The 22,807-nt window shown below is 47.6% G+C and overlaps 1 protein-coding gene across 2 annotated transcripts in view; it reads right to left on the bottom strand.

Moving 5' to 3' along the window:
- Positions 1-472: 472 nt before the first annotated feature.
- Positions 473-22,807, bottom strand: part of SLC27A5 (solute carrier family 27 member 5) — a 33,229-nt gene continuing 10,894 nt past the window's right edge. The window contains exons 3-10 of one of the 2 annotated variants that reach the window (XM_084612522.1): positions 21,209-21,367; positions 18,017-18,141; positions 15,210-15,404; positions 14,506-14,596; positions 5,836-6,034; positions 4,175-4,272; positions 2,641-2,771; positions 473-1,835 (exon numbers count right to left, since the gene is read on the bottom strand). In XM_084612522.1, coding sequence (XP_084468648.1) covers positions 1,659-1,835; positions 2,641-2,771; positions 4,175-4,272; positions 5,836-6,034; positions 14,506-14,596; positions 15,210-15,404; positions 18,017-18,141; positions 21,209-21,367 — 1,175 coding nt within the window. In that variant the 3' untranslated portion in view covers positions 473-1,658. The other variant, XM_084612523.1, reaches the window with a different exon arrangement.

The following is a 22,807-nucleotide window of genomic DNA, read 5'->3' as shown; positions in this document are numbered from 1 at the left end:
AGCCCTGGCTTTTACATGCAGAAAAGACCAGTTACTGTGGCAGAGGTGGGCCATGGAGTTTTTATAGCATGTTGGGGGGGGGCTCAGAGAGAAAAAGGTTGAGAGCCCCTGACGTAACATGCGCAATGCAACGTGTGAGCAAATGCATGTAAAGGAAGAAGGTTCCTGCATCATTTTGGATCTGGATCCGCCCACTGAGCGTGAGTCTGATCAACTCCGAACTGCTTTGCTGTAGGCCTCATAAAGGTATGTGAGCAACGACATCCAGGGTCGAACTGAATTCTTGGGAAGCCGAGGAGAAAAAGGGCTTGGAGGGAAGCCCAACAGGGTCAGTCAGGTGCCTAAATTGGCAGCCAGCTGCGCCATTACACTGTGAGGCAGTTAAGCTAGCAGGTAACCAGACTAGCTGCAGGTTCTCACTCCTGACAGGTGTCCAAACCAGAAAATTAAAAATAAACAAAACAAAACTGGGTTTGGTTCAAACTGAAGCTGATGGTTTTTTGGCTCATCGAAACAAACCTCCAAAAACTCCATTCAGGACAGACAGAACATTTCAAATGAATCAAAATGACATTAACTATCGATTCCAAATGAAGAGACCAGATGGGTGAGGTAATATCTTTTATGGGACCAGTTTCTGCCAGTGGGAGAGACACACTTTCGAGCCACACAGAGTGCTTCTTCGGGTCTGGGAAAGGTCCTCCGGGTGGCATAGCTCAAAGTGAACCATTTTAACTGTTCTGAAATTTTGGTTTTCTGGGATTTTTTTTGGCCAAACCTATTCACTGAATTTGTGGACAAATCGGAGAGAATCCCAAGGAAAGGAACAAAAATGACCAAAGGTTGAGAACACCTGACCTAGGAGGAAAGGTTGAAATAACTGGACATGTTTGGTCTTGAGAAAAGAAGCCTGAAGGGGGGACCTGATAACAGTCTCCAAATTTGCTAAGGACTGTTATAAAGAGGACGGGGATTGGTTGTTCTGCCTGTCCACTGAAGGTAGGATAAGAACTAATGGGCTTAATCTGCAGCAAGGGAGGTTTAGGTTAGTTATTAGGAAAAACTTGCTAACTGAAAGGGTAGTTAGGCTGCGGAACAGGTTCTGGCATCCCGGTCACTGGAGGTTATTAAGAACGGGTCGGACAAACAACTGTCAGGGGTGATCTAGGTTTACTTGATCCTACCTCAGCGTGGAGGGCCGGACCTGATGACCTCTTGGGGTCCTTCCTCCCCTACTTTTCTATGAACTTGACTGCAATTTGCAAATAGTTTCAGTGCCCCAAAAAATGCATTGGGGGGGGGGATTTACTATCCACCCCCCCAAAAAAAATTCTCACTTCTATAATCACAAATCTTTTCCACATCATGGAGTTCAATATGAGCTACAACAGAGGGTGAGAGGTTTCAAGGGTGAAATTCACATGTAAAGAACCTCCCCCCCACCAAAAAAAAACCCCTATATTTTCTGCAAGATTCTCAGAGAGCAGAATGATGCACAAAGCCATCATTACAAAATCATGAGATTATCAGCAGATTAGAACAGACCTGGAGGCAATTACCCCTCCTTGGATGGATCCTGAGAAACCCAAATTGGGGGCATCCTGGCTTCATTGCTAGGACCATTAACACATTAGTTACAGAAGGCAGAAGCAAGACCCTTAGAGTTTCAGTTTCATGTCCAGGATGGAGCTGTAGATCTGAGGGCTCATGGACACAAAACGCTTCTCCGATTCGTCCAGGAAGAACAGGGGGTCCTTGATGAGAGCTGGATTGAACCCCTCTTTCACCAGCTGCCCTTTGCACTGCTTGAATGTCCCCGTGACCTCCAGAGCGTCCTGTGTAACAAAACACACAAAGTGCTGCAGGAGCCGGCTCACTCTATGCCACATAAGAGGATAAGAGTCTACTGCAGCTGCCTGCTAGTGGAGTCGCTGCTTTAGCTCAAAGAGGTGGAGGCTGATGCTTTTGGCTCTAGAATTTTAGCTTTGTCTCTGGTCATCCCCTATGGAGGAGGGGAACAGCATTACTCAGAGCATTGGGTGGTTTAGCTATGCCAGCACAGCTCCCGAGTGGAGATACAACAGAAGAAGTTCTGCCAGTCCTGGACCAGGTTACCTAGGTAGAAAGCTGATTGGTTAAATCTAGTCTCACATGACATACACAGCAGTACCTTTTACTTATAAAGAGGCAGGGTATACAAAGACAGCCTTTCGGGGGTAACTCGGGAACACAATTTCTGCGTAAGGTGAATGTAAGAGGGGATGGATCACACGATAAATTGCCCTGCTCTGTTCATTCCCTCTGAACCATCTGGCACTGGCCACTGTCGGAAGACAGGATACTGGGCTAGATGCACCATTGGTCCGACCCAGTGTGGCCGTTCTTATGTTTAGGTTCTAACAATGCTGCATGAGATGGTTTTCCGGAGACTGGTATCACACCGAACCTTTTCCTTGTACTGTGGAACTGTTGGCTTATAGCAATAAACCTGACTGACATTGGTTATTTGGCCTCTTGAGTACATTTCATAACGAACCGCAGTTAAGCCTTTGGCCACAAAATTTACCTACTGAGTCAGGGTCCTTCAGACCGCCCCCTCCCCCCCCCCGGCTTAAAGGGCCAGGCAAAAGGATCTCTTACCTGCAGGCGGACAAAGCGAGGAATGGCGTAGTTTGGCAAGAAATCCTTGCCGTGTGTGTAGAGTTTTTCACCATCAAAAACCATCCCCTCCTTCAGTCGTATTGCTGCCATTCCAATCTTGCCTTCGTGTCCTGAAACACACGCACAAAGTGTCGGGCTTTGTCCAGACTAGGCGTTTTAAGGCATTATGTGAAGCAGGCATTAGCTGGCCCAGGTTAACTTTGGCTCTGTCTACACTGCACAATTATCCCGGGTCTGAGCACCTGGGTTAGCCTAGCCTGGGTGAGAGCCTCTCTATGGCAAAGCCCTACTGGAGTTACTGTCTCTGCACTCACTCAGGTCTGTGTCTGGGGGCACAGCCCATGGTTCTTTGCGCTCAGACGCTCTAGGCTTCTTTCCCAGTCTATAGCATCAGTGGCAGGAGAGCTCATCTGTCCTTCGGGGGGAATTGTGGGAAGGGCACTGGAGGACTTTCCACATTCAAGTGATTTAGCCTCACTGTAAAGCAGGCAGGTTCCAGCCCGAGTTAAAGCAGAGCCCGGGCTCTAACCCAACCCTGCAGCTGTGTCAGTGGGCCCAGATTGAAAGTGCTTCCAGACCCAGGCCAGAGATTTGTTCTGTGTGAACTGGAGAGACTTTTGAGCTAAAACTAGGGTGGGAGCCCAGGTTAGCTGGGCAGTGTAGACATACCCTGTGAAGTGCTAACATAACACTTGGGTATCCTAGCCTAAGCGAGGCCGGGTGATCAATTTTAAACTCAGAATAAACATTATGACCATCTAGTCTGATCTCTTGAGAAACCCGGGCCAGAGAATTTTACCCACCATTCCTGCATGAAGTCTACAACTTCTGTTCAAGCTACAGCAGATCCTTTAGAAAGAGACATTTAGACTTCAAGTGATGGAGAATCTACCACGTCCCTAGACGAGTTGCTCCACTGGCAAATTCCCCTCACTCTTAAACACTTGCATCTTATCACTAGCCTGAGTTTGTCTAGCGTCCAGCCATCGGAGGAGCCTTTTGGTGCTAGATGAAAGAGCCATAGGCTTTGTAGGCTTTGCTCATGGCACCTCATCTCTTGGATAAACTCAGCAGACAGAGTTGTTTTCGTCTCTCACTATAAGGCTGGTTTTCCAGACCTCAGATCATTGGGTTTGACCAGAAACAATTTTTTTATTGTATTCTTCAGAACTGCCAGTGAACTAAAATCTCCACGATTTGCACAGCACTAATGACCATATGCTGAGACCTGGGCACAGATTGTTCATGGAAGGATCCGTAGATTTTTCAGGCCACTCTGAGCATCAGGCCTCACCTCCTGAATAACACAGTGATTTCTGCAGTGGAGAGAACTATTCCTCCAGGCTTTGCATGGCTTTCTTCAATCCCAGGGTCCCTCCCCACCCAAAGAAAGACACAGACCCCGACACAGACATGCTACGCAATAGCTTTTAAAAGCTGCCTCAGGATGGAGCCTCCCGTGGTGAGCCACAGAGTCAAGGTGACATGAGATGTCCTGCTGCTGGGTACGCACCAGGGACCGGCACCCCGTAGACGTTGACTTCCTGAATGAACTGCACTGCCGCCAGCGTCGTCTCCACCTCCGTCGTGGCAACATTCTCTCCTTTCCAGCTGACGAGAGAGAACAGAGGAATCTATTTTTCCATCCATCCATCCATCCATCCATCCATCCATCCATCCATCCATCCATCCATCCACCCACATGGATTAATAGATTTCAAGGCCAGAAGGGACCACTGTGATCATCTAGGCTAGCCTCCTCTAGGCTTAGAAGGTAAACGATGGTACACAAACCGACGAAAAAATATTTCCATCAATAATAATCTAAATTTACAGATCGGCAAAGTAAGAAAAATGCTGCTCATTAGAATCACAATCCAGGGATGTAGCCTTTTGAAATGGATGCACAATAAAACCAGGTATTTTTTGTTGATTTAAGGATATTTACTTTGTCGACTTTGACATGCGATGTTGATCATTTGTTCTTTAGCGGTTTATAAAGCTTTTATCTTTTTGAACCTCAACATCTACTGACACTAAATAATTGTCAGACCCTCCCCCCTGCAGGATTTTGTGCAGCTGTGAAAATTTACATGGATAAACATCTAAAAAAAAGTCTTTAAAAGAAACATCGCTATCATCCGTTGAAATAAAAAAAAATTAAGAATCGAATTCTGCCAGGCCCCACTATGGTTTAACGCCTTCTGTCAACATACACTGTGTCTCCAGCAGGGGGCTCTGCTGTCATGGGTATACCAGTAAAGCATGTGTAGTGTATTGTAGACAAGCCCTAGATCGCTTTTCCAAATAACACATAGGGTACGTCTACACAAGGACAAAGAGACCCGCAGCAGCAAGTTTTGAAGCCCAGGTCAACTGATTCTGTTTCATGGGGCTAAACATAGCTGTGTAGCTATTTGTGCTCAGCTGGAATGGGGTGAGAGGCGAGGATCTCGGAGCCTGGGTTCCAGCCCGAGCCCGAATCTCTACACTGCTCATTTTAGCCTGGCAGCGTTAGCCCTGCAAGCCCAAACCAGTTAATCTGGGCTCTAAACTCAATGCCACGGGGTATGTATTTTATTTATTTATTCAATTATTTCTTTCTTTATTTTTGCTGTGCAGACATAAGTCCCTCCTAAGTTACTTTAGTGCTTTTGACAGTTTTTCCCATGGGCTTTATTTTATCTTCTATGGCTGATTCTTCCACCTCCTGCTTGCACTTGCCTATAGTGGTCAGGCACACAAGAGCAATCTGAGTTAGGCTCCTGAAAACCCAGCCAGACCCAGACAGTAAATTCTTTGGCTCCTGGACGATCTTTTTGTAGCTGAGGGGAGGCAATGTGGCCTAGCAGATGTAGCACCCTACTGGGACTGAGAAGACCTGGGTTTTATTCCCAGGTCTGCTGCTGGGTGACATTGGACCTGTCATGCTCCCTCTCTGTGCCTCAGTTTCCCCATCTATAAAATGGAGGCAATGAGCCCTATCGCCGTTGTAAATTTCTCTGTGAGAACTAGTTACTGTTATATCTGTGTGTACAGCACATCACACAATAGGGTCCCAGCCACTTGTAGGGGTTTTATAGGTGCTACCAGCATCGGGCTCCCCAGTTCATCCCACCCGTGAGGGGATAGTGGCTGGATCAAAGGAGGTTAATGGCTTGCCATGGAACCTACCGGAACGTGTCTCCCACCCGGTCCTGGAAATATATGAAGCCCTCATGGTCTACCATGAGGAGGTCTCCGCTGTTGAAATAGAGGTCTCCCTTCTTCATCACGTCCCTCAGGACCTTCTTCTCTGATTTCTGGCGGTTGCCCGCGTAGCCGTGGAATGGGGCGCTCTTCGTGATCTTCACCACCAGCAGCCCCGCCTCGCCTGGAAGGGAGAATGAGAATCCCGGTGGATATCCCCCTACGTAGCACAGCCCATCCCGGCCAGCTTTCAGAGTCTTCCAATTGGCATAGGTAATCCACCTCCATGACAGGAGGTATCTAGCATGATGGAAGGGTCTACACCAGCTTAACTATGTCGCTCGGGTGGGGTGGCTTTTTCACACCACTGACCAATGTAGCTGGGTCAACCTAACTTTTTAGTGTAGGCCCGGCCTAAGAAAGGAGGGAGTTTCACTGACTCTGCATAAACGTGAATCATCATGCCAGTAGAAAGAAACAAAAAGCGGGGGACAGCTTGTGCCTAAGGTTTTTTTATCCAGAAACTGGGGGGCAGCCGAAGCGGGAAGCTGCTCATGAAACACTGGATCCCTTCAGTGATGATGTGGGTATGCTGGGAACCCAGTCAGAGGCAATAGGTAACGTCTGCTAGAAAAGAGAATTTAGCTAATATAGAGGCATAAAGCCTGAAGATGCATCCTGATGTTTATTTTTGGTGTAACTGTTACCCGGGGTCTCCCAGGAGTACTAAACTGTCTTACTCCAGGAGGTGTCAGGAACAAATGAGTGGGGACACAGCAATTTCCGTCTGATAAATGATTGATACAAGTGAGCATGCTCTTATCTAAAACTACTATTTACTAGCTATTAAGCACACACACACACACATAGGCAATAGGTATAGGACATCCCAGATATAGTTACCCACAGTCTGAGATGGTTTTGAGTAATCACCAGCCGGACTTCCAAGAGGCTGTCTTTCCCTCCATAGAATCAAAGAATCATAGGAGATTAGGGTAAGAATAGACCACAGGAGGTCATCAAATCCAACCCCCTGCTCAAAGCAGGACCAACCCCAACTAAATCATCCCAGCCAGGGCTTTGTCAAGCCGGGACTTAGAAACTTCTAAGGATGGAGATTCCCTCGCCTCCCTAGGTAATCCAGTCCAGTGCTTCACCACCCTCCTAGTGAAATAGTGTTTCCTAATATCCAACCTAGATCTCTCCCACTGCAACTTGAGACCATTACACCTTGTTCTGTCATCTGCCACCACTGAGAACAGCCGAGCTCCATCCTCTTTGGAACCCCCCTTCAGGTAGTTGAAGGCTTCTATCAAATCCCCCCTCACTCTTCTCTTCTGCAGACTAAACAAGCCCAGTTCCCTCAGCCTCTCCTCATAAGTCATTTGCTCCAGCCCCCTGATCATTTTCAGTGTCCTCCACCGGACTCTCCAATTTGTCCACATCCTTTCTGTAGTGGGAGGCCCAAAACTGGATGCAATACTCCAGATGTGTCCTCACCAGTGCCGAATACAGGGGAATAATCACTTCCCTTGATCTGCTGGCAATGCTCCTACTAATGCAGTCCAATATGCCGTTAGCCTTCTTGGCAACAAAGGCACACTGCTGACTCATATCCAGCTTCTCATCCACTGTAATCCCCAGGTCCTTTTCTGCAGAACTGCTGCTTAGCCAGTTGGTCCCCAGCCTGTAGCAGTGCATGGGATTCTTCTGTCCTAAGTGCAGGACTCTGCACTTGTCCTTGTTGAACCTCATCAGATTTCTTTTGGCCCAATCCTCCAACAATATGGACTAGGTCACTCTGGTCCATATCCCTACCCTCCAGCATATCTATCTCTCCTCCCATCTTAGTATCATCCGCAAACTTGCTGAGGGTGCAGTCCATCCCATCATCCAGATCATTAATGAAGATGTTGAACAAAACCGGCCTCAGGACCGACCCCTGGGGCACTCTGCTTGATACCGGCTGCCAACTAGACATCGAGCCACTGATCACTGTCTGTTGAGCCAGACAATCTAGCCAGCTTTCTATCCACCTTATAGTCCATTCATTCAATCCATACTTTTTTAACTTGCTGGCAAGAATACTGTGGGAGATCGTCCAGATATATCACGTCCACTGCTTTCCCCATAGCCACAGAGCCAGTCATCTCATCATAGAAGGCAATCACGTTGGTCAGGTATAACTTGTCCTTGGTGAATCCATGTTGACTGTTCCTGATCATCTTCCTCTCCTCCAAGTGCTTCAAAATGGACTCCTTGAGGACCTGCTCCATGGTTTTTCCAGGGACTGAGGTGAGGCTGACTGGCCAGTAGTTCCCAGGATCCTTCTTCTTCCCTTTTTTAAAGATGAGCACTATATTTGCCTTTTTCCAATCGTCTGGGACCTCCCCTGATCGCCACGAGTTTTCAAAGATAATGGCCAATGGCTCTGTAATCACATCAGCCAACTCCCTCAGCACACTTGGATGCATTAGATCTGGTCCCATGGACTTGTGCATGTCCAGCTTTTCTAAATAGTCCTTAACCTGTTCTTTCACCACTGAGGGCTGCTCACCTCCTCCCCATACTGTGTTGCTCAGGACAGCTGACCTTGTCTGTGAGGACCGAGGCAAAAAAGCATTGAGTACTTCAGCTTTTTTCACATCATCTGTCACTAGGTTGCCTCCCCCATTCAGTAAGGGTCCCACACTTTCCCTCACCTTTTTCTTGTTGCTACCATACCTGTAGAAACCCTTCCTGTTACCCTTCACAGCCCTTGCTAGCTGCAACTCCAGTTGTGTTTTGGCCTTCCTGATTACACCTCTGCATGCTTGAGCAATATTTTTATTCTCCTCCCTAGTCATCTGACCAAGTTTCCACTTCTTGTAAACTTCATTTTTGTGTTTAAGCTCACCGAAGATTTCTCTGTTAAGCCAAGCTGGTCGCCTGCCATATTTCCTGTTCTTTCTGCACATCGGGATGGTTTGTTCCTGCACCCTCAATAAGGCTTCTTTAAAATACAGTCAGCTTTCCTGGACTCCTTTCCCCCTCATATTAGCCTCCCAGGGGATCCTGCCCCTCAGCTCCCTAAGTGAGTCAAAGTCTGCTTTTCTGAAGTCCAGGGTCTGTATTTTGCTACTTTCCTTTCTTCCTTTTGTGAGGATCCTGAACTCAACCATCTCATGGTCACTGCTGCCCAGGTTGCCACCCACTTCTACTTCCCCTACCAATTCTTCCCTGTATGTTAGCAGCAGGTCAAGAGGAAAATGGCCCCTGGTTGGTTCCTCCAGCACTTGCACCAGAAAGTTGTCCCCAACACTCTCCAAAAACTTCCTGGATTGTCTTGCACTGCTAGATTGCTCCCCCAGCAGATGTCAGGGTGATTGAAATCCCCCATGAGAATCAGGGCCCGTGTTCTGAAAACTTCAGTTAATTGTCCGAAGAAATACTCATCCTCCTGGTCCGGTGGTCTATAGCAGATGCCCACCACGACATCACCCTTGTTGCTCTCACCTCTAAAATTAACCCAAAATTAACACCCCACGCGGTGTCCTGTTTTCCCTTGGGGAAATATGGTCACCCTAATAAGACTTCCCTACCTCACATGGGTTGCGTTTGGATAAATGCATCAAAGCCCATGAGGTGGTCAGATACAAGTAATGGGGACCAAAAGACCTTTGCTAGATGTTCTATCCTGCCCGTTAGCTGGGAAATTTGACTGAGTGGACACAGGCAGAATAAAATCCAATGTCTGGAAACTGAACCCAGACAAATACTAAACTGGGAGGAGTGGTAGATACGCTGGAGGGGAGGGATAGGATACAGAAGGACCTAGACCAACTGGAAGATTGGGCCAAAAGGAATCTGATGAGGTTCAATAAGGATAAGTGCAGGGTCCTGCATTTAGGACGGAAGAACCCAATGCACAGCTACAGACTAGGGACCGAATGGCTAGGCAGCAGTTCTGCGGAAAAGGACCTAGGGGTGACAGTGGACGAGAAGCTGGATATGAGTCAGCAGTGTGCCCTTGTTGCCAAGAAGGCCAATGGCATTTTGGGATGTATAAGTAGGGGCATAGCGAGCAGATCGAGGGACGTGATCGTTCCCCTCTATTCGACATTGGTAAGGCCTCATCTGGAGTACTGTGTCCAGTTTTGGGCCCCACACTTCAAGAAGGATGTGGATAAATTGGAGAGAGTCCAGCGAAGGGCAACAAAAATGATTAGGGGACTGGAACACATGACTTATGAGGAGAGGCTGAGGGAGCTGGGATTGTTTAGCCTGCAGAAGAGAAGAATGAGGGGGGATTTGATAGCTGCTTTCAACTACCTGAAAGGGGGTTCCAAAGAGGATGGCTCTAGGCTGTTCTCAATGGTAGCAGATGACAGAACGAGGAGTAATGGTCTCAAGTTGCAGTGGGGGAGGTTTAGATTGGATATTAGGAAAAACTTTTTCACTAAGAGGGTGGTGAAACACTGGAATGCGTTACCTAGGGAGGTGGTAGAATCTCCTTCCTTAGAGGTTTTTAAGGTCAGGCTTGACAAAGCCCTGGCTGGGATGATTTAACTGGGAATTGGTCCTGCTTTGAGCAGGGGGTTGGACTAGATGACCTTCTGGGGTCCCTTCCAACCCTGATATTCTATGATTCTATGATTCTATGAAATTCAGGCTAGAACCAGGCATAAAATCTGAAGCAAGGTTAATTAGCCACTGGCAGCATAGCAAATATAGGGCAGTGTACCCCTTTCAATAGCATCTGAGTCCGCTAGGGGCACTCATGACAATGTGGTAATTTTCAGTCATGTTTTTATGAATCCCATGTATGCCTCAGTTTCCCCTCTATTTTGCACTGCTCTCTGGAAGGGCAAAAAGGTACTCTGGGGGAAGCGCAGGAGATGTAAGGTGTGTATGACCCCCTCGCTGCCCAGGATGCAATCAACGGGACCATTAAGGAAACCTATTGGCCAGAGGGAGTTGGGTTCCCACCCCCAGCAGGGAAGCTGAGCAGAAGCCCCAGCTTGAGAGCAAAGGACCAGTGGCAGGCCGGGGAGGAGGAGTCGGCTTTCGGGAGCGGCTGAGCACGGAGCCTGGAATGGATCCCGTAGAAGCTTCGCTTGGCCAGAGGCACGATGTCTTAACCGTTGTCTCCCTGTGCTGAATCAAGGACTGAGTTCCAGTTCGCCAATGAACCCAACGGAAGGAGCTACCCTGGGGCACTGAGGGGTTCCACCAAGGGACTGTTTAAAAGCAGGGACGCAGCCTTGGTCCTGTGGCTCCAGGACAGCACTCGCTGTGTTCTGTAGCAGTGTGGGAGTAACTAGGCCCAGCATGGTTGTGTACAGCTTGACAACACCATTGTGTGGGAGCTCAACTGTGCCATGATCCTGTCTTCCTATTGCGTTGTCGTGTAAAGAACAACAGACACAACAGGAGCAACTTGCCATGGGAGGTAAAGTGGATTGTGTGTCACCGGATCAAAGCTAGCCCGGGGGTGTCTACACATACTGCGAACACCCCTGCAGCCTAGATCTTGGAGTCTCTTAATCAAGACTGTGGGTATGTCTACATGGCAACTAGACACCCATGGCTGGCCCGTTCCAGTTGACTCGGGCTGCAGGCTGTTTCATTGTTTTGACTTCTGGGCTCGGCCTGGAGCCTGGGCTCTGGGACCTGCCCTCCTCACAGCAATGAAACCACCCCGCAGCCTGAGCCCCACGAGCCGGAGTCAGCTGCCACGGGCCAGCAGCAGGTATCTAGTTGCTGTGCAGACATACCCTGGATGATTGTCTATAATGTCACCCTGTAATTCAATCAGACATTCTGGGCTTGATGAAGGAATTACTTGGTGATGATCTCTGGTTTGTGATATGGAAGAGGTCAGACTAGACTATGTTAATATTGTATTCTTCTTCTCTATTTAACTCTCGTGATTCTTGGATCGAAAAATTCTGGAATCTTTTCTGTGTTAAACCAAAGTGCTGTCTAAACTCTAGTGTGGCCAGGTGCCTGGTTTTAGTCTGGAAAGTCAGATCTACTGACTGGACACCCAAAGTCTGGTTACTGCAAGGCAGGGAGGCACTGGGTCATCATCAGTGCCAGCCCGTATTCAGCCAGGACCGTCTCCTACCTTCATTAGGCGGCTGCAGCTCCCAGCCCCAGCTCCACAGGCAAATCCCTCCTGACCCAGGCAGGGGTAGGGAGTAGGAGGGGAAAAGTGACGAGCGACAGGGGTGAGGGAGGAAGAGGAGTGGGCGAGGGTGGGGCCTCAGGAGAAGAAGCGGGGCAGGGGCAGGGCTTTGGGGGGAATAGGTGGGACGGGGGTGCTGTTAGGATATAGATATTCAGGCCTGTCTGCAAAGGCCTGTACTTTAAGAATTTAGGTGTATTCTTATCGCTTGGCTAGTTCTAGAGGTATAAAAGAAAGAAATCACTGTCTGCCGGTGTAAGGGCCTTCTCTTACTGTGACAGTTTGTGGCCCTGTGCTTAGGCTCAGGCCTTTGGCTAAGCAGCAGAGGCAGCCATAAGCTGGGAAGCCAACGGTCACATCCTCACATTCCAAACTAGTCACATTGAAATAAGGTGCTATTGGGCTGTTAGGCACTATCAGGACAGGATTGTATTCCTATCACCTCCAGAGAAAGGGAAGTGCCTAGAAAATGTAAAAGGAAACTTAGTTTGATAGCATCCTGTCTGGCAAGTTTCAGAGTAACAGCCGTGTTAGTCTGTATTCGCAAAAAGAAAAGGAGTACTTGTGGCACCTTAGAGACTAACCAATTTATTTGAGCATGAGCTTTCGTGAGCTCTCACTTATCAATAGCTGGGATGTGAAATCCTCACTTCTGTATTGTCTTGTCATTATAGTTCCCACTTTGCTGTTGTTTGTCTCTATAATCTCTGTCTGGTTCTGTGATTGTTCCTGTCTGCTGTATAATTAATTTTGCTGGGTGTAAACTAATTAAGGTGGTGGGATATAATTGGTTACATAATCATGTTACAATATGTTAGGATTGGTTAGTTAAATTTCAGGAAAATGATTGGTTAAGGTATAGCTAAGCAGAACTCAAGTTTTACTATATAATCTGTAGTCAATGAGGAAGTGACTGGGTGTGGGTGGGGGTGGGCATGTGGGTGTGTGAGATGGGAACAGGGAATGGGGGTAAGAAAATTGGAATCATGTTTTGCTAAAGGGGGAAATGGGAATGGGAGTAAGGAAGTTGGAATCATGTTTGGCTAAGGGTAGGAATGGGAACAGGGACACAGGTGTAAGGCTCTGTGGTGTCAGAGCTGGGAAGGAGGATCCTAAGGAAGGAAACTGAAATCATGCTTGCTGGAAGTTCACCCCAATAAACATCGAATTGTTTGCACCTTTGGACTTCGGGTATTGTTGCTCTCTGTTCATGCGAGAAGGACCAGGGAAGTAAGTGGGTGAAGGAATAAGCCCCTAACAGGTGGGACCTCACAGGGGAAAAGGCAGGGCAGGGGAGGTTCCAGCACTCCTATTGGAGTGTCCGGTTTTTAAATATTACCCACTGTAATGCCAAATAAGACTGTTTTGTTTTAGACTAATGGACGTCTCTAATTTAAAGTAGGACTGTATTTAACCATCTCATCTGCTTTTCCGCTGACCTTGCTGACCTAGTCCACATGCCTGTTAACTTCGATGTGTGTTGTAGTGGACAAGATGGCGTAACTGATGGAGGATGGCTATAAATGACAACATGTCGCACAGGGCACGTTTGGCACAGCAGATGTGTTCTGTAATGAATGTCTCAGCATTGAGTAATGTATTGACAGATGTCCGAGTCATTAAGAGCTAATTATGGAGACAGATGGTCTCAGTACAGATACAGTAGTTATACCTTTCATTGGCTTATTGATTCAGTAAATTGATAATTTTCCAAATAAGATCAGAGCATGAGAAAAAAAGATTTTGAAGGATTTTCTTTCTCCAAAATCAGTATATAAGGCATGACTTTGGGGGCGTTAGAAGCGAAGTGAAGTGAAACGCGATGCCTAATTTCTCCAGTTTTGGATTGGTATGTACGTTTCCTTTCTGTATTCTGTACAGTGCTGTATCAAGTATTTGATTGACTTTCTTAAATGACACTTCAACCAAATTAGCTATTTGACATCACGCCCTATTAAATCCGAACGTGCCAGGAAATCTGTGAAAACCTTGTCTATTTGATGTGTGCGTGCAATGGCTTAAAACCCCTGAGGACAGGGCTGGTGACGTTGAACTAATTTTGCCATCCCCTCTCTGAAGAAAACAGGGCATGAGTTTTGCAGATTCTGCAGCTCCGTGGCTCTTATTCATCCCTGCTAGCAACTATTCCACTCTCTAATTAGGGGACTTATATGGCTGCTGTGAGTACTGGAGTGTCTCACAGTCTTTTAATGCTCTGATTCTTACAATTCCCCCTGTAAGGTAGGGCTGGGCTATTAGCCGCATTTCACTAAAGAGCAACCAAGGCACAGATCCTCAATGGTATTTAGGCACCGAGTTTCCCTTATGCTCAATGGATCTGGGCCTAGGTGACTCACCTGAGGTTGGGAGTTGAATTCAGGTCTCTGAAGTGCCAGGCCAAGACTGTGACCGCTGCAGCATGCTTCCTCCCCAAGAGGCCCGCTCCCTCCATCAGCGCCTCCTGATGGCCAGCTTTTAATTCTTACCTGGGGGGACTCGGATGCAGCACCCTCTCTCATCTCGCACGGGTTCATCCCGCTCCACGTTGTACTGGATGAACTCGAAGGGCGCGAGCATCTGGAGAGCAACGGGGCGACAAAGACAGAAATCAGCTGGAAAAATGACACCAGCATCCCTCATGTGCCCATTATCAGGATCTGCCACCTTCCCTGCCCCCAGCCAGTGATTCCGTCTGGTCCTCGGGTGATTTTCACCTGCACGCAGCCCCACAGCTGTGCGACTGCAGCTGTCAAAATGTTGTGTTTTGATTTGGGGCGTATTGTAAAAATTCCAAAGTGAATTAAACTAAACCTAATTAAGGCCACTTTCATTCTGAATAACAGCACCCACACAGGGATTTAATGTGGTTTAACTAATCCACATCAAATTCACACCTCTAGTTAGTTCGGATTAATTTTCCTGGATGTCCATGTGTAGGTGAGCCCTCAGTTTAGTTTAATTCCCTTCCAAAGTGAATAAAGGCAAGACAAATTAAGGCTACAGTACTTTAATTCTGAATGAAAGTGTCTACACAGTGTCTTAATCTGGTTTAACTAATCCACTTTAATTCAGATTACATGCCTCCATGGAGATGAACACTAATACATCATTGACTATGGTCTATGGCCAATGAACCACACTGATTAGCGTGGGTTGACCATTGTAGGGGAGGCAGAATAGCATTCCTCACCTTGTGGACGAAGTTGACCCTGCCCACGGCTCCAATCTTCCCTGTGTAGTTAACAAACCCAGTGTTCCCCTCCGTGGCCCCATAGAACTCGCAGATGCGGATGGGCCCAAAGCGCTGGAGGAATTCCTTCCAGACCTCCACCCTCAGGCCATTACCCACAGCCAGCCGCACTTGGTGCTCTCGTTCATTCTCCCTCTGCAAGGGAAACAGGGTGGGGTTCCAGGAGCGGCACAGAGAGGAGGCCAGGTCTCGCCCTGGGTCTCACGCTTGTTCAGGCAGCTACCAAGGGGCCCATGCACCATACATTCCCCCATGTAAGGGGCCAGTGGCAGCCATCCAGGGAGTGGGCGCTGAACATTCGCTTTCAATATCAGAAGAAAGAGAAACCCAGCCCCTTTATGTGGCAGTAACAGCTGTGGGCAACCACCCAAGGCAGCAGGCCACGTGGCAGGGCAGAGCTAGGATATGGGGCAATGAGAGGGAGGTTTCCTGGTTGCAAACGTGGGGGCTGGGCTGTGGGAGCAAAAAGCCAGGAGGAAAAGAGCAAGTGTGACTCTGGGACGAAGCAGGGATGGAGCTTCTTGGGCACAGAGCTCGCTGGAGGGGCAGACATGGGGATCTTGCAGCCAGGAAGCTGCCTGCTGCTGTTTGTTCCCACAGTGCTCAGGGAAACAGGACTTGGCATGTTTGTTTGTTGTGGGGGGTGGGGTTGGTGAATAAACAAGATCACACCGAGAATATCCCTGACTCGACTCATTGATTTATCATCCTCGCGGAAACACCCCTGTAAGACCCCGGACTGTGGCTAAAGTAGCAACGGTGCCACAGAAACCCTATTTTGAGGCCAACACAAGCCAGAGCTCCAACGTGCTGCATAGGACAAGGGACCTTAGCTAGGAACATAGAGGGCCTTACAGGTGAAATCTCCCCGTGCACATTTGACAGCTACCCTCTTGGCTGACACACCAGAGACTGAACCAGCGACCTCGGCACTAAAAGCAGAAGCTGCTACAGCTTAAGACTGTAACAGACTCATAGCCATTGTAGGTTGGCATGGGGGGGGGACTTGTAACATACACTCACCAGTGGTTACACAGAGAACTGCCACCATAAGGCATCGATACCCCTTAAACCACTATTTTGACCATTCAGGTGGGACATACATGGCCTGATCTACATCGATGTCTGATTCACAGAGGGCCTATTACAGCTTCCAGAGTCTGGCCCCTTTTGCTCAAGCTCTAGGAGATTCTGATTTTTAGCTCTGAAAAATCCCAGTGGAGTTGCTTGAAAAATGTTTGTTCATTTGTTTACTGTTGGAAAAATGGCAAAAAATGTGACTACTGAAAAATTTCAGCGCAAGCCCAAATACTTCAGTTCTGAAATTTTGCTGTGGTGTTCATAGGACAGCTGCCTCTAGCTGGACTACATCTCCCATAATGCACCATGATGACAGAGGCGAGACCGTAGGTGCATCATGGGAGTCCCTGGTTGTTGTGCATCATGATAAACATAGTTCAGGTGCCTGATACTCCCATTCTCCTCCACAGGTTGGGCTCCTTGGTTAGACTACATCTCCGATGATGCATCATGATACCCCTCTTGGAGAGGGGAGGCAGTAGGTGCATCATGCGAGTTCCTGGTTTTAATGCATCATGGGAGATGTAGTCCACTGGAGAGCCTGACCTATAGAGGAAAATTGGAACAAGAAGCAACTAAACTATAACTCCCATGTGGCACTGTGGAAGCATTTCAGAATCAAAATATTTCAGTTTTCAGCTGAAATTTTTCGATTTTGGGGCTTGGTTTTTTTGACAAAAAATCCCAGTTTTCCATAGAAAGTAGACACTTTCTGTTAAAAAAATTTGCTTAGTCAAAAAAACAAATTTTTTCCATCAAAAAACAGTTTAGAGAGAACATTTTGTACCAGGCCTAACAATGGTTCATTCTCTGTAGTTGGTCAAGATGGTGGCCATCATAGGCCTTGAACTCATCTCTGAATTTTACCCTCAGGTGAAGGATTGGATAGGTATATAAGGGGTTAAATTAGCTTGGCTAATGACTATATCACCCTTGCCAATTTGTGTCAAGAAGTTCTGGGAAGGCCTGGAGAAATCGTGTTGGAAATACTGAACTTAAAAAGCCCCAATTACCAGGGATTGTCCTAAACAGTTTTAGCAAAGAACAGAATTCAAGGAGCAGTGACAATAGTCATGTAGGTTCCAGTCAGGAGCGGTGGAAGCTCCCTACAAGTGGGGGACCCACTGGCACCTGAACCATGTGCCCGCCTCCACACCACCTTTTCCCCCCCGAGGTCTCGCCCTCTGCTCACTCCTCTTCGCCCTCTCCACCCCATCACTTGCCCTTGTGGCCAGTGGGAAGGATGGGGCATGGCTCCTGGCCCCCCCTGTTCCAGCACCCCTGGTTCCAGTAGACAAGGCATAAAAAGGTGAACTCTTAAAACATTTGTTGCTGGTATCTGTCTGACCAGTTGGCACTAGCCAACGTGGGTTTAAACTAATTCTGTTATAAGTTGCCGATCAAAACTTATCACTGCACATTATTGTATGGAGGTGATGACTGCCTAGGCATTTAAGGCTAGTTTGGAGCAGTTGTGGCCTTGGCCTTCTGGATTTAATAAAAGATTCTGTGGTTAAATTGGTGCCGTGTTGGTACCCTGTATTAATAATAATAACAACAACACGACATAGCGGACTCCATACCGCTTCACCCCACCTCCCTCATTGGGATTAGCAACCAAGGACAATCTAGCATCCCCCCCATTCCTGAGAAAGGCGTTGGGTTACCTTGGGCGCGTTGCACAGATAGCGCATCACCTCCCCTACATACTGGATCACAGAGACATGGTATCGCCGGCAGTCATCCCAGAACTGGGAGACGGAGAACTTGGGACGCAAGATGCAGGTGGCTCCTAGGGGAGAGGGAAGGAGAGGTGATGGGGGGCACGTGAGCCCCACTGAATACAGCCTTTCCAGTCTACCCTAACCCAATAATGGCACTGAAGAGGCAATTGGTACATTGCTTATCCCACTGATTTGAATCGTCCAGCTATTGCCTTATGTTCTGCCTGACAATTTGTTAAATCCACTTGTTGTATCTCCTCTTATACTCCTTGGGGCCGGGACCATCTCTTTGTTCTGTGTTTGTACAGCACCTAGCACAACAGAGCTACAACACCTAGGTGACATCATAAAACAAACAATAATAATAATATGGCAGGAGTCACCAGGTGGCACTGCTGCGTATAGGCGTTTTCTTGGTGTTAGAGCAAATGGTTAGTCTTTGGAGACATGTTTGAATTATGGTTAGTTTTGTGAAGCAGTTTCTTTTTAGGGGAAGCTGTGAGTTTCTTTCTGACTAAAGCTGATTTTTGAGGCATAGTTAGTTGCTCCCAGTGCACCGATCATTGGTGGCAGGCTGAGATTTCTGAAAGAAAGGATTTCCCCTGCATGCTGACCACTGTTGTAATAATTGGGACTATAAATTTGTCCTATTTTTAAGCCCAACTGTAAAAAGTATGTAGAAGTTCATAAAATGTCACAATAACCTACAATAACAAATGTCAGTGGGAAAAGGAAAACTGAGGTAGTCTAAACAAAAAGTCCCATGGAGATAACTCAAGGACTGTCTTAAAGTCATGCTTGGTAAGCCCAGAAGATGTGGAACTGTCAATTAATGAACCAAAATTGTGTGTCAGAAACTAGGCCTAACTGGTGGTCAAAATAATGAGGGGACTGGCTGTTCCACTCATGACTCCCTTTGTGCATCCTTAAAGAAAGAGATTTGCGGTGGGGGAATAGAAAAAGAACGGATGGAGGCTATGTAGAAAGCTTCACCATCATGGCTGCCACCCCCACCATCTCCTGGGACATCTGGCCTCTGCCCTAATCCTCTCAGGTGTCCGGGTCAGAGAGAGGAACCCAGATGATATCACACCCATACTGGCTCCAGCTGAACCCCACACACAACCTGAGATGAAACGGGATCAGATTCGAACATCAGCGGCAACAACCACAGCTCCAGCCCACCTCAGCTAGCGTAATCTCTTTTCCCCAGAAGGATAGTTACCATTTTTGGTACCATCGGAGAGACTGTCAGACAAGCGGTGTTCTCCTTTAAAACTCTCCAGATAAAGGGAAGGGGACAGGATGTGTTCACGTGAAAGCCCTACTCAATACTTTACATTTCAAAGGCGTTAGCTGGTTTTCCTTCCTTTCTGTATCTTTAATAACAGGTTAAAAAAAAATTGACAGTGCGTTTGCCGTGGCCGTAAGCGGGCTGAGCTCTCTGGATGCCAAACCCTGAATCTTGTTTAGCACTGTTTAATGTTGGACAGCGACTGGGTTGTGTTAACACCTTTGGCCCACATATTCCATCTAAATTAATACAACACCATCTCTGTGCAAGGCCTGGCATATATAATGTAAAAATAAACAACATGCCTTTAAGAATGTATCTCATCCAGTGGAAAGCCAAGCTGTGAGACTCTACAGCTTAAGAAACTTAAGGAACATAAGTATGGCCATCCTGGGTCAAACTATTGGTCCGTCAAGCCCAGTATCCTGTCCTCAGTGGCCAGTGCCAGATGCTTCGGGGGAATAAACAGAACAGGGCAATTATTGACTGATCCATCCCTTGTTGTCCAGTCCCAGCATCTGGCCATAACAGTCTTAGCCATCCTGGCTAATAGCCGCTGATGGACCTCTCCTCCATGAACTTATCTAATTCTTTTTTAATCCATTTATGCCTTTGGCCATCCCTTGGCCATGAGTTCCACAGGTTGACAACTGCGTTTTGTGAAGGAGTACTTGGCAAAGGGGTGACAATAACCTGAACAAACAGGTTTCACAGGAGCTAAATTCCACGTGGTTTAAACTTCACACTCAGAGAAGAGTTTTAGAGTCCAGCTCGGCAGAATTAGCAATAACTTAGGTGGGAAGGGAAGGGCCTGTCTCTTTGTTCCGTGACTGTACAGCGCCTAGCCCAGCGGGATTCTGGGCCACGGCTGGGGCTCAGGGTCATAGAGTTTTAAGCTAGAAAGGACCATCTGATCACCTCTCTGAGCTCCTGTATGTCACAGGGCCACCCACTCCACCAAGCACCTGCCCGCTAAACCCAACAACTGAAATGGGACCAGTATATTATAGCCCACAGGAGACATGGTGTGTGCCACAGGCAGAGAATAGGAGGGACCCTATGCAAGGCCCCGCAATGGCAGTGCAATGGTTAAGTGAGATACACCCAGATAATTCTGGCATGTGAGCCACAAGCTGCAGTGGAAGGTGAAAAACCCCTAAGGTCCCTGCCAATCTGAGCTGGGGAAAAACTCCTTCCCCACCACACCTAATGCAATCAGTTTAACCCTGAGCACATGAGCAAGAACCATCCAGCCAAGCACCTGAGAGAGAGAATACTCAGTGCCACCGCAGAGCCCTGTCCTGTGTCCCATCTCCAGCTGCAGCCATCCCTGCTGCTTCAGAGGAAGGTGATAAAAACAAAACAACAGCAACAAAAAACAGAATACACTGGGGGGGGGCAAGGGGGTATCCTTTCCTGACCCCTGCCTCTGGTCGGTTGAGACCCTGAAGCATAACCTTTCAGGAGCATAAAACATAAACCGGCAGTGAGCCTCAACTCCTTCTGGGCAGCCGTCCCAGAACCTCACCCCTCTGATGGTTAGAAACCATCTTCTAATTTCCAGCCCAAATTTGTTCAAGGCCAGTTTATATCCATATCTAGACAATAATAATAAAAATTAAGAATTAAGAATGATGTTTCCTTCAAGATGACCTGACATGGGAAAAATGCACTTTTTTGCATATTTATCTATCTACCTAGCTATCTATCTATCCCCATCCACCCCATCTATCTATCTATCTATCTCCATCCCCAACCACCTCTCCATCCATCCACCTCTCCCAGGGACGCACCCCTGCACCGTCTGTGTCTTTAGACCCGTGCCGACACTCTGTACATACCAACCTCCAAGCACCCTCCAAGTCCGACGAGCAGCGCAGCCGAGTGGTACAGCGGCAGAGGGGTGTAGATCACGTCCTTGGCTGTGACGCCACTTATGTATAACATGGTCACCATGTTGCACAGCTTCAAGTGGGTGATGATGGCAGCTTTCGGGAGTCCTTGTAGGACAAAGGGATTGCGTTTAGTAATACCTCGTGGGTTTTGTAGTGCTGTTACCTCATGGACCCCTTCTCCTTTATGAGCCAGGCTTCTTGGTTGAACTACATCTCCCATGATGCACCACAGCCAGGCATTCCCATGGTGCACTACTTCCCCTGTCAAGAGGGCATAGGTGCTGACTTTTATTTTTCCCTGTGGGTGCTCCACCCCTGTTCTGCCCTGAGGCCCCACCCCCTTTCCACCTCTTCCCCTGAGGCCCTACCCTCGCTCTACTTTGTCCTTCCCCTGCTCCACCCCCTCCCCTAAGGTGCCCCGCCCACTCACTTCTCTCCACCCTCCCCCAAGCGCCTCCTGCTAGCCACCAAACAGCTGATTTGCGGCACCACCGGACAGCTGTGGCTGGTGGGTGCTGAGCACCCGCTATGTTTTTTCTGTGGGTGCTTGAGCCCCCGAGCACCCATGGAGTCAGCGCCTATGCAAGTGGGGGCCTGAACTACAACTCCCATGAGGCACCGTGCTGGTATTTCAGAATAAAAATATTTGGTGCTTTGGCCAAAATATTTCAGTATTTGAATTTTCATTGGTCAAAATCAAAATTTGACTTTTTTTTTTTGCCAAAAATCATGAACAATTTAGAGGAAAACAATTTTTTTTTTGTTTTCATCCCCAAAAAATTCCATTTTCCAACCCTCTCTAGTGCTGATCCATATTTTGAAACTGGAAACGGATGCCATTTCCCAAGATGCCAGCACTTATTCCTATTAAAGCATCTCCTGGTCCCTTAGGTAGCATGCAAAGTTTACTGATGCAGAAGACTCCTGTTTAGGGCTGAGGGGAAACACGTTTTTTCCTCCCATGAAAACTGTCAGCAATTTGAAAAGTACTCCTGTCCCAAGCTTTCAAAATATCAACAAAAAATTATGAACCAAAAATTTTAAAAAATTGGTTCCAAGGAAATTAAAATTCCATCTTGACGAGTTCAAAACGTTTCATTCTGATGTTGACCTTTTCTTAACCTTTTGTGTGTGTGCAAAGTAAGGAATGTACCGGGAAAAAAAGCCATTCCTGTGGCGTATTGAAAATTGTGTTAAAATTGCAAACTCTCTCTTTAAGTGTTACGGGGTTTCCTGCTTTCAGTGTAGGGGGGGTCTGTAGGGAAGCATGCAATTTGGAGCTTGAGCAAGCAGTCTGAAAAAAGCCAGACTAGAGCCAGGTGAGATGAGCTGGGCCTGTCTTCCTCTGTTTCTCTCTGCTTTTGGTTCTTGCGTGTTCTCGGTCTGCATTCTACGAAATAACGTTGTGTGATGCTGCACATTTCCCAATCATCTCGAGTGCCGATCAACATTTTACATCCAGAGACGGCCGCCCTCTTCCAAGATGGCTGTGCTTTTCCTATTACGAGAATCTTGAATGCCATCTCTTGTCCCTTTTCCTATTAA

This window comes from Lepidochelys olivacea (assembly GCF_965140295.1).
Source record: "Lepidochelys olivacea isolate rLepOli2 genome assembly, chromosome: 23".
In the NCBI taxonomy this organism is placed as follows: Eukaryota; Metazoa; Chordata; order Testudines; family Cheloniidae; genus Lepidochelys; species Lepidochelys olivacea.
The sequence above is the reverse complement of the archived record's forward strand: the minus strand, read 5'-3'. Positions and strand labels throughout refer to the sequence as shown.